The sequence below is a fragment of the Molothrus aeneus genome, chromosome 1 (genome assembly GCF_037042795.1).
Source record: "Molothrus aeneus isolate 106 chromosome 1, BPBGC_Maene_1.0, whole genome shotgun sequence".
In the NCBI taxonomy this organism is placed as follows: Eukaryota; Metazoa; Chordata; class Aves; order Passeriformes; family Icteridae; genus Molothrus; species Molothrus aeneus.
In genome coordinates this window covers 41,838,759-41,852,998 of record NC_089646.1, presented here as the reverse complement: position 1 = coordinate 41,852,998, position 14,240 = coordinate 41,838,759, and the positions used below count along the sequence as shown (strand labels likewise).

The 14,240-nt window shown below is 38.1% G+C and overlaps 1 protein-coding gene across 2 annotated transcripts in view; it reads left to right on the top strand.

Annotated features, from left to right (window-relative positions):
* Positions 1 to 14,240, top strand: part of OSBPL10 (oxysterol binding protein like 10) — a 111,900-nt gene that overhangs the window by 58,855 nt on the left and 38,805 nt on the right. For both annotated transcript variants that reach the window (XM_066571535.1, XM_066571542.1), the window contains exons 5-6: positions 4,581 to 4,791; positions 13,174 to 13,334. In XM_066571535.1, the coding sequence (XP_066427632.1) occupies positions 4,581 to 4,791; positions 13,174 to 13,334 (372 nt within the window). The remainder of the gene's footprint in view (positions 1 to 4,580; positions 4,792 to 13,173; positions 13,335 to 14,240) is intronic.

Here is a 14,240-nt window from a genome sequence, read left to right as displayed (position 1 = left end):
AATAGCACTTCAATTTTTTTCATTTTTACATCCTAATTTAATTTTTAATAACTAATTTTAGCTTATTTACCACATGAAAGAATGTTCTTTCATCTTACTATGTCTGAAATAAATTTCTTTGCAAACCTAGGGTATCTCATGGCTTTTTCTGCTTATCTTCCACATACTGTGGAAATAACCCCGAGAATTAGTCATTTCTACTTACCATTTGTTTGGATTCTCATCACATAAGTGTTTGGTCTCCTGCATTGTGGTTGGCTGTGTGTTCAGAGCAGGAGGTGCAGTTCCAGCTGTGAAGGAGTAGGTAGCAGTTGCTGGGGCTGGGTTAAGTAGGGAAAGTGATCACACAGGATGTTAAGATCAGCCATGAAGAGGAGGAAGCAGGCAGCAACCAAAGCTGTGGATTGTCTTGTTTTGGAGCAAGTGGTAGGGAGGGCATCACCTAGAGAGGAAAGCATCACATAATTTCCTGTTGCATTCTGACATTCATGATTGGGTCATTGGATGGCAGGTTTCTTGGAGTGTAGTTTTTACTCAGGAGAATTTGTTGGCTTTGCCTGGCAAGGTTTTGGCATGAGAAGGGCCACAGACATGGCTTCTGTGAGAAGCTGCCAGAAGCTTCCCCATGTCTGACAGAGCCAAGGCCAGCTGGCTCCAAGATGGACCTGCAGTTGGCCAAGCCCATCAGCCATGGTGGTAGAGCCTTTGGGATAACAGATTGAAGAAGGGAGGAGAAACTGCTGCTGGTAGAGAAGAGGAGTGAGAAAATGTGAGAGAAGCAACTGCAGACACCAAGGCCAGTGACAAAGGAGGGGAAGGTGGTGCTCCAGGTACTGGAGGAAGGATTTCCCTGGAGCCTGTGGTGCAGCCCATGGTGGAGCAGGATGTCCTACAGCCCATGGAGGCCATGGTGAGCAGAGATCCACCTGCAGCCTGTGTAGGACCCCACCAGGACAGATGGATGTCTGAAAGAGGCTGTGACCCCGGGGGAAGCTCGGGCTGAAGCTGACAGGACTTGTGAGCCTGTGAAAGACGTGCACTAGAGCAGTTCGTGCAGGACTGTTTGCCGTGCTGGATCAGGTGAAGAGAGCAAGGAGCATAGAGTGGCAATGTGTCATGATCAGGCTGTAACTGCCCCTAACTGTCCCCCTGTGCTGCTCTGGGCAAGGAGGTAGTGAAACTGGGAATGAAGTTAAGCCTGGGAAGAAGGGAGGGTGGAGGAAAAGTAAGATTTGGTTTTATTTTCTCATTGCCTTACTCTGATTGATACTAATTAGACTGATTTCCCTGAGTCAAGTCTGTTTTACCTGTGATGGTAATTGGGTGACCTCCCTGTTCTTATCTTGACCCCCCAAACCTTTTGTTGTTCAGCCAAGGAGGGGAAGCAGTGGGCACTGGGTAACCACTACAAGAACACAGGCAATACCTGAGAGTTTCTGACAGGCTAAAAGTCTGAATCTCCTTCATGCTTCAGGAGCAGCTCTTAATTGGGAACACTTGTCATCTGCTTGTTCTCCTGAATCAGAAGATGGAGAAAGAAGCAAACTATGTGTTTGAGCTGGTGTCTTCCTAGGATGAGGTTTCCTCTTACTGAACATTTTGCAGTTAAGTAAATGCAGGCCTAATAATGCTAGATATTTGCACACCTGTAATTCCTTTTAATATATATAGTCCTGATGGTTCTTTCAGTTTTTTTATTGTACATCTTGGAGTTGTATATTTGAAGTTTCAGTGCTTTTCTGATAATGTTGTTTTGTTATATTATGAGAAGAATATATAGGTGAAGAGGAGTTGTCAAATCCAAAACAAGAGTGGAAAGAGAAATAGGTTAAAATTGGTGAGGAAACAGGGGCAAATACACTTTGTTGTTGTTACAAGTAGAGAACTGCTACTTTGAGCTGTCTGTATTTGCAAATGGGAAGGATGGAGAATTGTAAGGTGCTGAGATAAGCCCATGTAAGAGCAAAGTCATTCAAAATTAGGCAAGTTATTTCACTTTGTGAAAGAAAAGTTAGAAACTTCCCTTTTTCAAAATCCAAGCTTTTCCTTCTGATTTTGAAACAAGCTTACAGTGCTAGTAAGTCAAGCATTTTACCTCTCCTCTCCTGGGAAAAAGCAAAAAACAGACCCACCAGTAAGACAGAGGATGGTGCTATAACTGCATGACTTAGTGGCTGTCCTGTTAAGGGTTAATGTGTTTAATGAGTTTCATCTTGTATGGTTTGGGGTTTTTGTGTTTGCTCCTCCTTGATTTACTCTCTGTAGAACAACTACACTTCAGGTCTTCTGAAATATTTTGTCAAGGTCTTTTAAAAGAAATTGGCAAACATATAAAAAAAGTTCAATTATTTGAATAATATATGTAATTTCCTTATGCTTTTTGCCGTTGAGATCTGTCACTTTACAATAGGGGAGGTTCTGCATCTTTGTTCTGGGCATTCAACACCTTTAACAGTGTGGTTGTGATCAGTTTTTGAGCAGTAAATGTTCAGCAAGTTCTAATACTTTGAATCCTACACAGAAGTTGCAGTTCCAGATGTCTTCTGCTGTGTCAGGTCTGTAGACTAGCTGCTGGTATCACAACTATAGCATGAAACTAGATAGCAAGGAAAAGCTGAATCAGAAGGCTGCTGTAAAGCTGTCTTAGGTCAGCTAGAAAACAGTAAGACTTGGACCAATATCTTGTTTTGGATAAAGGTAGAATAAATCTTTGATTTTATTGAAATTTCTCCTAATCTAGGAAGAATACAGCTGACAAAAGCCTGTAAACTTCTGGGCTGGCTGATAGCTGCACACATTCAGTTAATTTTCCAAATGTTTTCTAAACTCCCGGATCAGTTTATCTTATGCTCCTATCCAATCTGCAAAAGAATAGAGTTCTTTACTAAGGGGGAGAGGAAAATTAAAATGTTTGAAGTTTTCAACATTTTGCTTTTGGTTTTCTTTTTTATTATAATTTTTTATGGAAGCATGTCTTGGATTTGTAAGCTCTGCCGCCCCCCCCCCCCCCCCCAAAAAAAAAAAATAGGAAAACTAGTCACTTGGAAATGAAAATAGAATACTTCTGTCACTGTGACATATGAGAAAGTCAGGTTTTCAATTTCACACTCTTCTTCAGGATGGGAAAAGGAGAGGAGCAGTTTTCCATACAATTATATTGTTTAGTCTTCCAGAGAGATGGCCATCTTTTTTTCTCCTGGCTGTTCCTTCTGTTTGCCTCCTTGTGCTCTTTCCATGAAGGAGGAATACTTGCATTGCCTGGGATTGATTCTGTGGTTCCCTAAAGCTGCATATTGGAGAGGTTTGTGTCACCTTCTGACAGGTCTTGTTTTCTGCCAAAGGGAATTAAAATTGTCTGTGGCTTTTACTGAAGTTTTGGCCTCTGTTTTAAATGTTGATTATTAAAATGTCATGTTAACTTTCAGCATGGCATTTGGCTAAATTTATGAACTGCAACATCATCATCATCATCTTGTGTAATTCTGATCTTTTCTTGCAAGAGTGGTTATTTCACCTCTGAGTTCAGTTTCCTTTCTAGCTTTTCAGTGCACTCAACATATATTTTTTAATCAGTCAATTTACAATAATTCTAGGAGGGCTGCAGGAAACACACAATACTTGAAAATATAATAATGATAATAAAAAAGTCATGAAGTTTATAATACATTTTTACAGTACAGTAGTGTGGGCAAATGGAGCTTGAATTTTTGTTTATTATGATGTCTTCAGATAGATTTTTCTGAAAACTTTGGTTATCTCAAGTGTAGGACCTGTAAATTTTTGCAGCAAGTTTTTTGCAAGGTAAGAGTAAGAGGCTTGTCATATGCATATATGATTTCCTACAGGCTGCAAAAATGGAAAGAGAAATTTTGAATATATTCTTTTTCTTTTGGCTTTAGGATTTTGAAAGCTTGCCAATTTGCTTAAAGAGCAGCCTGCTCAAATACTGCTATATTTTTACCTGCTATACAAGCACCCCTTTCATCTTCATCTGGATGGTCCAAACCTAGAAAGAGGTTAACTTTCTGCCTGACAGCTTGTATTCATATTGGATATGAAATAAGTACTCTAAGTTGCTTCCTATGCTAATGTCTGTAAACTTAAAAATTACTGCATTTTGTAAAAGCAGGTCCTTAGTTTGAGAAATGAGTAATGCCTGTTCTTAAACTGTGATGAGATACTTTATGTAGGAAAGGAGGAGGGACAGTGTAACTTCCTTGGATGTCTCAGATCACATACCAAGGCAAGAAAATCTAAGCCTAAATCAATAATGGAGAAGGAAGTAGAATTTTCATACTTTTCCTTACAAAGACTTGCAGAAAGTATGAGTCACTATTAAACCTACTGTGAAGCTACTATTTTAAGAGACTATTTTCTCTAACATAGTCTTGACATTTTTACAGGCCTTTGGTAGTCTCAAGCCCTTCGTTTTTGTAGGTGAGTATATGGTATGTTTGGATCAGAACATTAACATCCATTTGTGGTAGTTCTTCACATTTGGTCACTATTTCAATCCATAAGAATGTAACAGCTATATAGTGATATTTCCTATGACAGCAGATGTTTTTGGACCTTTACAGATCATGAGCCAAGCTGAAGGACAGCAGAAGAATCTTGTACAAGCCATTGAATCTCTCCCAAATTCTGGACCTCTTACTGCCTTGGATCAGGACTTGCTACTTTTAAAAGCTACCTCTGCTGCCACCCTGAGCTGCCTTGGAGAATGCCTGAGTCTCCTACAGCAAAGCATGCATCAAGTGGGCCAACAGCATAACAGGACACTGTCATCAGGTGAGCACAGCTCCCTTGGGTATTGTTTCATGTACTTTGGCGTGTTTTATTATGATATGAAGCAGGCAAAATTAACCATTCTCAGAGAGGCAAGTTGGGATGAGTTGCTTGTGAGCTTCTGCAGCCTCAAACACTGTAATTCCTTACCTAAAAAAAGATGCAAAATGTATTGCAGTCAAAGAGGGGAGGAAAAGAGGTGGTCCTGAGTTTTCTCAGAGAAATTGGTCCTGAAGACAGCTACACAAAAAAGAAAAAGGGGAATGGGGAAGAAGTATATATAAACCTACATTCTTAATGGCAGTGTGGAACCAGCTTGGTTGTTTTGGTTTGCCCCCCCTTCTTTTTTATTTTTAATAGATTTCAATCTCAATACAGATTTGTTTGATAAAAATAATGCTATGCAATACTACAGTGAAAATAATATTTCTAGTTTTCTGCATGAAAGGATGCTGCTGAGGTGGTTTTATTTTGGTCTGTGATTTTCTTTGAGTCTGGAAAGAGTTCTCCATGCTTTAAGCAAAAAAGAAATGTGGCAAGTTTTATGAGCCTAAAATGTCAGTGTGATACTACAGTGAGCTCTGCAGGCATGAGCCTCTCCGTCCCCATGTACGTCAGTTTTTCCAATTCACCCAGTTCTGGATCTGTCCATACTACTGGAAGTTGGACCTTGAGCTTTCTGGAAGGGTGGTTAGCATTTTCCCATAACTGCACGGCCAAGTTTTAAGAACAAGAGCAAGTGTTGATGTAAGAGAAGCAGCAGCAGCAGAACTCTGGGTACAGGGTGGCTTTTTGTGTTTCCTTTGGGTGCTTCCAAAACAATCCCCCTCAACCTGCCCTTACTTGCAGTAGGTTCACTGCAGGGCAGGACATGTCCTCAAGGCTGCTGAGATGGCACACTGGGACAGCCTCTGAAGCATTCCCATTGTGAGGAGAATAGAAATGGGAGAGGGTTAGTTGGGAAGCAGGAAAATTATACGAAAGTGGTTCTTGGAATAAACAGTATTAAACTTTTTGACACCTGTCCTATGGTATGTGCTGACTTTCCCATATCCAGATGCTGTTTGGTTTCATAAAGGAACATGATTTTTTAAAAATTGCCATTTTCTTGTAGAAAATGCAAATCTCTCTTGCACTTACCTAAGTAGTAATGATAAAGTGGATTAAATTAAATTATTTGATATAACTTTATTTCAGAAAATTATGGTTTGAAACACAGATGAAAAGCATTCTTCAAAGAAAAGTTACTTTCTAGTTTCAAGGTCCCTGAAGGTTGTTTTTAATCTTGATGTGATCTAAGTGAACTGTCAAGAGATAGATGCCTTGAGGTGTACATATCCTTGACTCTGTGTCCACATAATCTTCTGTTAAATCAGGCTTTGTTTTGACTTGATAATGTTTTTTGAGGATCTATGGACAGGAAGAGAGAAAAGCAAGCAAAGCATTAGTAATTACTTAAAGGGAATCACCTTTTTTTTTTTTTAAAGGAAACTCATGACTATGAAACACTGAATTATAAAATTTAATAATTGTTTTTATTTGTTCTTCCTAAGACTGTAAACTTGCATGAGAATCCTTTCAGGAATCAAAATCCTGTAGCAGTGGTTCACACCAGCATTTTTGGTGTAACTGTGAGAACTTGAATGCAAGCAGTTAATTCTTCAGTGTGTGGCTGGGTTTATTCTTTGGTATGGAAGTAAAAAAAAGAAAGTACTAAGAAGGGAGCTAAAAGCTGCTGAAATATTTAGTCTCTTCTTCCTGACTGAAATTATTTTTTTTCCCTAGGCCTTATTATGCAACACAGTTGCCTGAAAGAACCTGGCCTACAAGTCTTGATTACTGATTTTCCTACACACTTAATCTTTTCCAGGAGTACTTTGATAGACTTAATGTTTGTGCTGAGTCGTAGAGTTTCAGAGTCATCGAAGCTGCATAAGCTCATACCTATTCAGAATAAAGCCTTTAAGTAATCCCCTAGCAAACTAATTCTGAGAGATGATCTAGTTCATTTTGATTGTGTCCTCCAGGTGAATTCTTTTAATTTTATACCCAGCAGCTACAATAGAAAATGACCTTTTCTGTCACTGTCAGGTGAACATGACGTTGGTTAGTTTAAAAACCATGTGCTCCCGTGGTAGGAATTCTCAAACACCTTGCTTGTGAGATGTCCTGTGCAATTTATTGCTGAATGCTTCCATCCCAGTGCTGTCTCATTCCCTGCTGTGTGGTGTAAAGATGCTAGTGGGCATTGTGGGGCAGAATGCATAGACAGAGACAAGATAGAAATTTCATTATTTATTTTCTTGCTTCTAGCCTTCAGTTCATGAAAGCAATCCAGTCCAGGCAGGCAACAGTCTTCCTTGTGTGAGTGTGAGAAATACTCAGTTGCTTACCTTGGGTAAATTGAACCTACCCCTGAGTTTGCTTTCCTTCAGCATCCAAAGCTTTCACTATTATGCCATAAAGAGAGAGAACTGCCTTAAAAGTAGATGTATAACTACTTAATCTGTACCTTTCCTTGTGTCCTTGGGGTCTTTATACCCGATTGTGCAAGTTTTGTGACTTCCCTGGAGGTCTTGCAGTCTTACTGTCTCTAAAGCAAAGACTTAAAAGTGGCTGAGAGTTTCTGACCAAGTACTTATGGAATGTTCTCATGAAGATTAATGAAATAGTCACTATTTTAAAAAGACACTGACAATTATTGTTTTAGACAAGGAAAAAAGTGTCTTCTTTCTTTTGATGTAAATATTTTTGTTGCTTTGTTTTCCAGTAATTAGAGTAGAAAGAAATTAGCATTCACTTTAGTAAAATCTTGTCCAGAATTTAAAATTATCTTGGTCATGACTTAAAATATTTTTATGGCATCCTTTCTAATAGAATAGTTTAAGGATGACATGATTTTTCCATTTCATGTTTCTCACGAATTGTCGGTCTAAGACCTCAAGCCTACAAGCAGACATGAAGATTAAACTGAAGTCTTCAATCTTGTCTTGAAAGCTAGTCAATGTTTTTTTTTTATTTCTACTCTGAAGCTTTATGGAAGGGTTTTTGTGATTGTCTATTTTGGAAGTAAATTAATAAGAACAGTCACTGAAGCAAAATCCTATCTGTGTTTCTACTCTTAAGTAAAATTAATGCAAAAATAATTTCTAACTGTCATGATTAAAGGTATGTGGATTGATCATTGGCTAAATTTTTGTAATTTTTATTTACTTTCATTGAAAAATATGCCAGAGAAGGGTATTATTAGCTGCAAGTGTTGGTTATATATAGTGTGAATTGAGGATGAGAGATTGTATCTTTACAAGTTTCTTTGTGTTTGGGAATGACATTTTTTTTGTAGGATGGTGGAAAATGTCAAGGCCTTTCTTTTTGTCTGAGAATGTCACCACTTAGGTACATCAAAAGTGGCTTCTGACAGGCTTGAGTTTATTTGGCGTGCAGACAAGGAGCAGGCACCTTTGAAAATAAAAATGTGGAGAAGGAACTTTTGTCTTCATTTCTAACTTTAGAAGTTCTAGTGTTATTTTTTTCCAGCTCTGTTTACAGCATTTGGCAGAGGAGTATCTCCAGAGCCTGCTGACTGCAATTGTTAACATTTTTCTCTCCCAGACTGCGAACAGAGCAAACTTGAATGTTTGTTTTAATTTAGCTCTACCAGCGTATGTTGTGTTTTAGATCTGGGGTTTTTTTTAAATTTATTCTGGTGTTTTGGCGGACAGAATCCTCTCCTGTAGTAGCAGCCCGCACAGATCAATCCATTCGTTTAATCTGCATTTCACTTTGACCATTCATTTACTGAATAAAACATCTTCCCAACAGGAATTCCCTCCTATATTTTTCCATCTCTCCCTTGCCCACTTTTCCAAACTGTAGAACGTTTTTCTTAAGATTTTTTAAAAACAAAAACCAAACTCATCCTTACTATCGATTTTCTGCAATTCACTTTAATGTGCAAACGCTGCTGATTTTGGGTCCCATGGAAACAAATGGATCAGAGATTATTCTGGAGTTGGGGGCAGGATATACTTGAGTTTTTTATTCTCTATTGTCTCCCTTTTGGAGAAAATAAATGGATAGGAAGGACAAAATCTAGATGCTTTCAATTTGTTGAAAAATGACTCCTAGGAATTCTCCTGCAGCTGATGACAAGAGAGAAAAATGAGTAGAAAAGTAAGTCCTTGTTTGTGCTTAAATGCATGTGGAGAGGGAAGAGTGAGGAAAGAAAACATGAGTACAAATTCTTTGTTACTGGTGTACTTTACTAAAGTTGGCTTGGTCAGTTCGTTTTCCCTTAATTGCACCATCCCCAGCCTTGCTTCTGTCAAGAATAACCAGAACAGTTTGCTGTTCTATCTAAAGGCTAATACATTATTCCTTACATGTTCTTCTTTCATTGGAAGATAGCATTATTTTCTAGTCTCCACACAACATTAGCAAATGCAGTCTCATGTGAAAAGCAGATGTGCAGCTGCCATTTGCTGTTGCTGGTTCAGTGTGCTGTAGGGATTCAGCAGAGAGACCAAGCTGTCACATCCATCCCTGGCAGGGGAAGGAATCCAAGTCTAATATTGGTTTCTCCTCAAGGCCTGCCACTGCACTGTTAGGGGATATTTGTTAGAGTATATTTACTCATGACATATTTAAAATATGTCATTAAAATGTTATAAATAAATGTTAGTTTACAATTGTGTCAGGGAAAAAAGGCAGAGTTTTTTTTGTAGTCTCCCAGGCAAGACCAGAGGACTTCAAATTAGAAACGTTTTGTTGCGGAATTGAAATATGTTAAGCATATTTCATGCATCAATTATCATGCAAAAGTGAGTTTGAAGGTACATCAGGTACCCAGAAAATCGAAACCAGCAAAAGAAAATTATCAACATTGCTTAACTGAAAAATCTCCTGTAAACCTTCTGTTTGGAGAGAATTCCACCCACTCCTGCAGTGTGCACCTGTAGAAGGGAAAGATGTTTCTCCTGAGGGCATTTGTGTGATACAACCTATTGTGCCCTCTAAAATAGATGTTGTGAACTGCAGCATTGCTGTGGGGAAAGGATAAATAGGTTGTGTCTGGATGCTGTGCTTAGGTACAGGTGTTCTCATGTGCCTTGCTGTACTTGTCTGCTGCACGTTCATCACAGCGGAAGCTGCTGTTGAGGGGAAATGGGAAGGAAGCTCATTTTTGGGTATGTTCTAGAAGAACTCCTGTTTTGTGTATACATATGCTCTGAAGTTTCAGAGGAATCAGACTTGGGTTTTCACTCCTGGAACTACAGAACTGACACAGTGCAGCTAGAAAAGATCTGTTTGATTTTACTAGTTGTTTATTTGGTATGTCCTTTCTACTTTTTGCATCGTTTACTGCAGAAACAGATGTTTTGTTTTAATTAGTGTAGTGCTTGGCGTAGTCTTAAAGCAAGTAGTTATGTAGCTGTCAATATTTTTATATCATTTGTGACTGCCTTTCTGGAGAATTCCTTTAGAGTTCTGAAATGTATCAAAATAGATTAGAATTTACTTTTCTGTCAGCTGTCTTTGGCTGTGACTGAGAACAGAGAAAAAATGTGGCTTAAGAAAACCCAAACCAATGACAGCAGCTTTTTCCTATTCTTATCCAACTCAGAAGAAGATAAACTTTCTCATATTATGTTTAATTTATATATATATTTAAAGTGTTTATAAGAACAGGGATTGAACTAGTGATAGAAATTTTTGAGTCCCATAAAGTGGCAAAGATGGCAACTCCATTAGAGTGGATCAAATTATTTACAGATGGCAGCTCAAACTGTGGACAGTAAAACAGCTGGATTAGATATGGCACACATAACAGCTATACCTGTACTTTTTGTGATAAGAGTAATTTGTACTAGTGCAGATGAGAACATTTTGGGTGTATGAAAAACTGAAGAAAACTTGAAAAACTGTCCAGAAAAGTTTTGGAAAATTGATAATCCGAGTAGGAGCCATATTGTTGTGGCCTTTCACTTTCTACACAGAGATTGTATTCTAGTCTGAGTTGATTTTAAGATAATTTCTGATGAGTTCTCTTATCAGAGATTGTTTTTGCCTGAAACATGAGCTGCTGTATTCGATATATGGCAAGTCCCTTGGGAGGATATGAGAATGCTGACATCTCAGAGTAAGATCTGTAGATTCAAGTCATCACAGGTTCACTAATGGCGCTTTGAAAGGCGGGATTTGTTTTTCAATTTATTCGGAGAGATACTGTTTATTTGTTTAGATTTCTGAGCTGTGTGACTTAATATCTTTCCCTGCATATTTCTCTTTGGCAAAGTACTCAAATTCCAGATGCACAGTTTAACAAAACAATTTTTCTTATATGCAAAATTTTTCTTATATGTTGAGGAAATTAATGTGCTTTAAAATCTTTTGCACTGTAACCCTTGGCATCCTGTTGGTGTTGGCTTGGTCATAATGTATTTTTAAGATCTGTTTAAAATTTGATTAGGCTGACAAGATTTGTTCTTTTGTGAGGGTAGCATTGCCCTTGATACAGGAGAGAAAACATGCTTGCCTAGTTCTAACAGTTTCTATTTCTCTTAGAGACTCTAAAATGTGCAGAGAAATGTAAAGGTCTTTTTACAACGTGTTTGCACTGAAGACAAAAACTAGTATAGTTCTTTTAAAAATATGTTTGTGATGATGAAGTAAATGTTCACACTTTAAAATTTCCCCTGAAGTGAGGTACTTCTTCATGTGGGAGTTTTTTTATTGTGCTTATTTACCTAAACTAGATTTAAAAAAATCAAAAATTACTGTTTACAGTGAAGGCCAAATAGATTGTTTGTGCAGAGAGAAAATGGATAGCCCAAGGAAATGATGGGATGACATATTTTTAAAGATTAGCATAAAGAGAAGTCAGTTCAATTTTTTTTTAGTGTCTCTGTAATAGGAAAATAGCAACAGTAATCCATTATTCAGCTTCTTTGACTGAGAGAAACAGAAAACTAGATCGAGATGTGTTATTGCAAAATAATGAAGACTGAGAAATAATTTGACAGCAGAGCCACGAAAATGTTCTTCCTTTGGCAAGAGGAATTTTGTGTAAATGTCTGAAATACACATTTTAAAAGAAAGCTGGATTTTTTTTCCCTGTTGGTTCCTCAGATCTTTGAAAATAATTTTGTTTAAACTACTTGCTTATGCTTTCCTCACAATTTCTTCAGCAAAAGATGGCGCCACAAAAGCACTGTAAGCAAAGTAGATCTGAACTCCTGCCATGTCTTCATAACTTAGTGCTGTTTTAGATGAGAGGAATGTTCTGTAACTGTTTTGTCTCTAGCATTTGGTAAGAGTTCAGTCAGCTATGGGATTTGTGGCCCATTTTTTAATAATGGAAGTGCTACTATAACACTGTGCAGCACAGTCTCTCCAGATCTAAGCATTTACTTCACTTAGGAGGCAATCTCTGGTAACCCTGGTCATGTGGAGAGGAGAAAGTGCATGTTCTTTAATGTACTTTGTGTTGCTTTGCATCATCTTAAAAATTTGTCAGTGCTGAGAGGAAATCCTCCCCGTGGCACTAATTGTATATTCATATATAAATTAAGGTAATGAGTGAAGAGCTATGATTTTTTTATCCATATCTCTATGTTTTACAGCAGTGTGTAATTAATGGCTGAAATTATAAGTCCTGTGCTGAGGGCTAGTAATTTGACTGTTGAGACTATGTTTTAGAGCACTTAGGGAGGAACAGCTGTGCACTTGCCTTAGCTGATTGTACTTTCTGTCATGCCATCCTTAAATACAGACCCATCCAGGAAATCAAGTGCCCCCAGAAATAAGGGCTGTTCTGATGCCAAGTTTCGTTTGATTCATATTTAATGTGTATCTTTCTAATGAGACCTCTTTTAAACTGTGGTCTTGGTACCAGTAAAGCATTTTAGAAGAAACTTTTAGTAGTACAGGCAGAAATAAAATACAGCTGCTAGGCTTAAAACTTTGATTTCAGGCAGAAGAAATTGAGAGTTTAGTTGGATAACTTCATAGCTATGAAAATAGTGGGTGGAGAATTCTTGCTTAATTTCCAAGGTATGCCAGATTTCTATAGTCATATATTATTATACATTATACATTTAGGTGGTAGGGCTAACATTCATTGACTTAAAAAAAATATCACAGATAAGTTTGCCTATAAGATGCTTACTCTGGTTATTTAGGGTGTTTCTTGCTTCCAAAGGCAGGAATATCATTTGAGATACTGCATAAGCTAGTTCAGAAAGTACAAGATCATTTTTTACTGAAGTAAAGCTGTACATGGAAGCGGAGAAGAGATACAACTCATTTAGATCAGTAGAATGGTGAGGTGAATGGAGGAAATCTGTAATCTTTCTTTTGTAAGCTGATACCTATTTTCTGCTTCAGATGGTATCCTGGGATGGCCTGGGCCCAAGTCACACTCCACAGAGGAACTGAAAAATAGTGCCCTCAGCTCCTTATCATCTGCTAGTGCCAACATTACCTGGGCAAGTACCATAGTACCATCTGCAGCCCAGGATGCACAGGCACTACAGCCAAACACTGAGGTAAGAGTGCTTGGTCTCTGCAGAGATCTCTGCTGGTTAGATGCAAACCATGTGTGATGGTGGATACTTTCATTGATAAATTATTGTATTTTGTCTGGATAATGTGCTCTTTGTTTGAAGTTACTTGTGAAAATGCTAAGTTTCATGCAACAGTGCACTCCAAAAACTTGAAAAATTTGTTGATGATATTGTTCTGTGCTTTTACTTCTCTGAGGTGCTCAGGTCAGCAAACTTTGGCAAGTGTAAAATGTCTTTCCTGATCTTAAAAGCAATCAACAGATTGTCAATACATATTTCTATCCTCTGATGTAAATAAAAGCTATTTATTTATCTTTCATTCTGGTGAGGTACACAGGAGACACTACTTGCTTGCTACTTGCTCTTCCGTGTTGCTGTTTCCTTTTGGGCATCTCTTGAGTATAGCTGACTGTTCTTTGATTTGAAAAATGATGTTATTTCCTGATCCCTTTTCCTGTTAAGTGATTATGGGCAGAACTTGTCCACATCATCCTGCGTCAGCCAGCTGATTTGTGCTTTCGTGGCATTTACTTGGTAAAGGGCAGTTCTGAAGCATCCACTCTTTGAGGAGACTCACAGCTGTCTATCAGCCATCTCATGCACTGAAAATCTCTCATCATGACAAACTTCTGCAGCTTCTGCTGTCTGCTTCAGTAACCAGTCCTGCCCACAAGGAAAACACTTCACTCTGAGACCCTAGAGATTATAGGGCACCTGGAGCACATGAGACTTGGAGAACTGGAACAAAGATTTTGAAAGAACTGAAGAAACTAGTGAATGCTCTGGGCAATTGGAATAGCTTAAATTAAATGACATCACTTTAAACAAAATATGTAATGGCTGGAGACATCAATAAAGCTGTTTTTCTTGTTCTTTTGTAGTATGTTG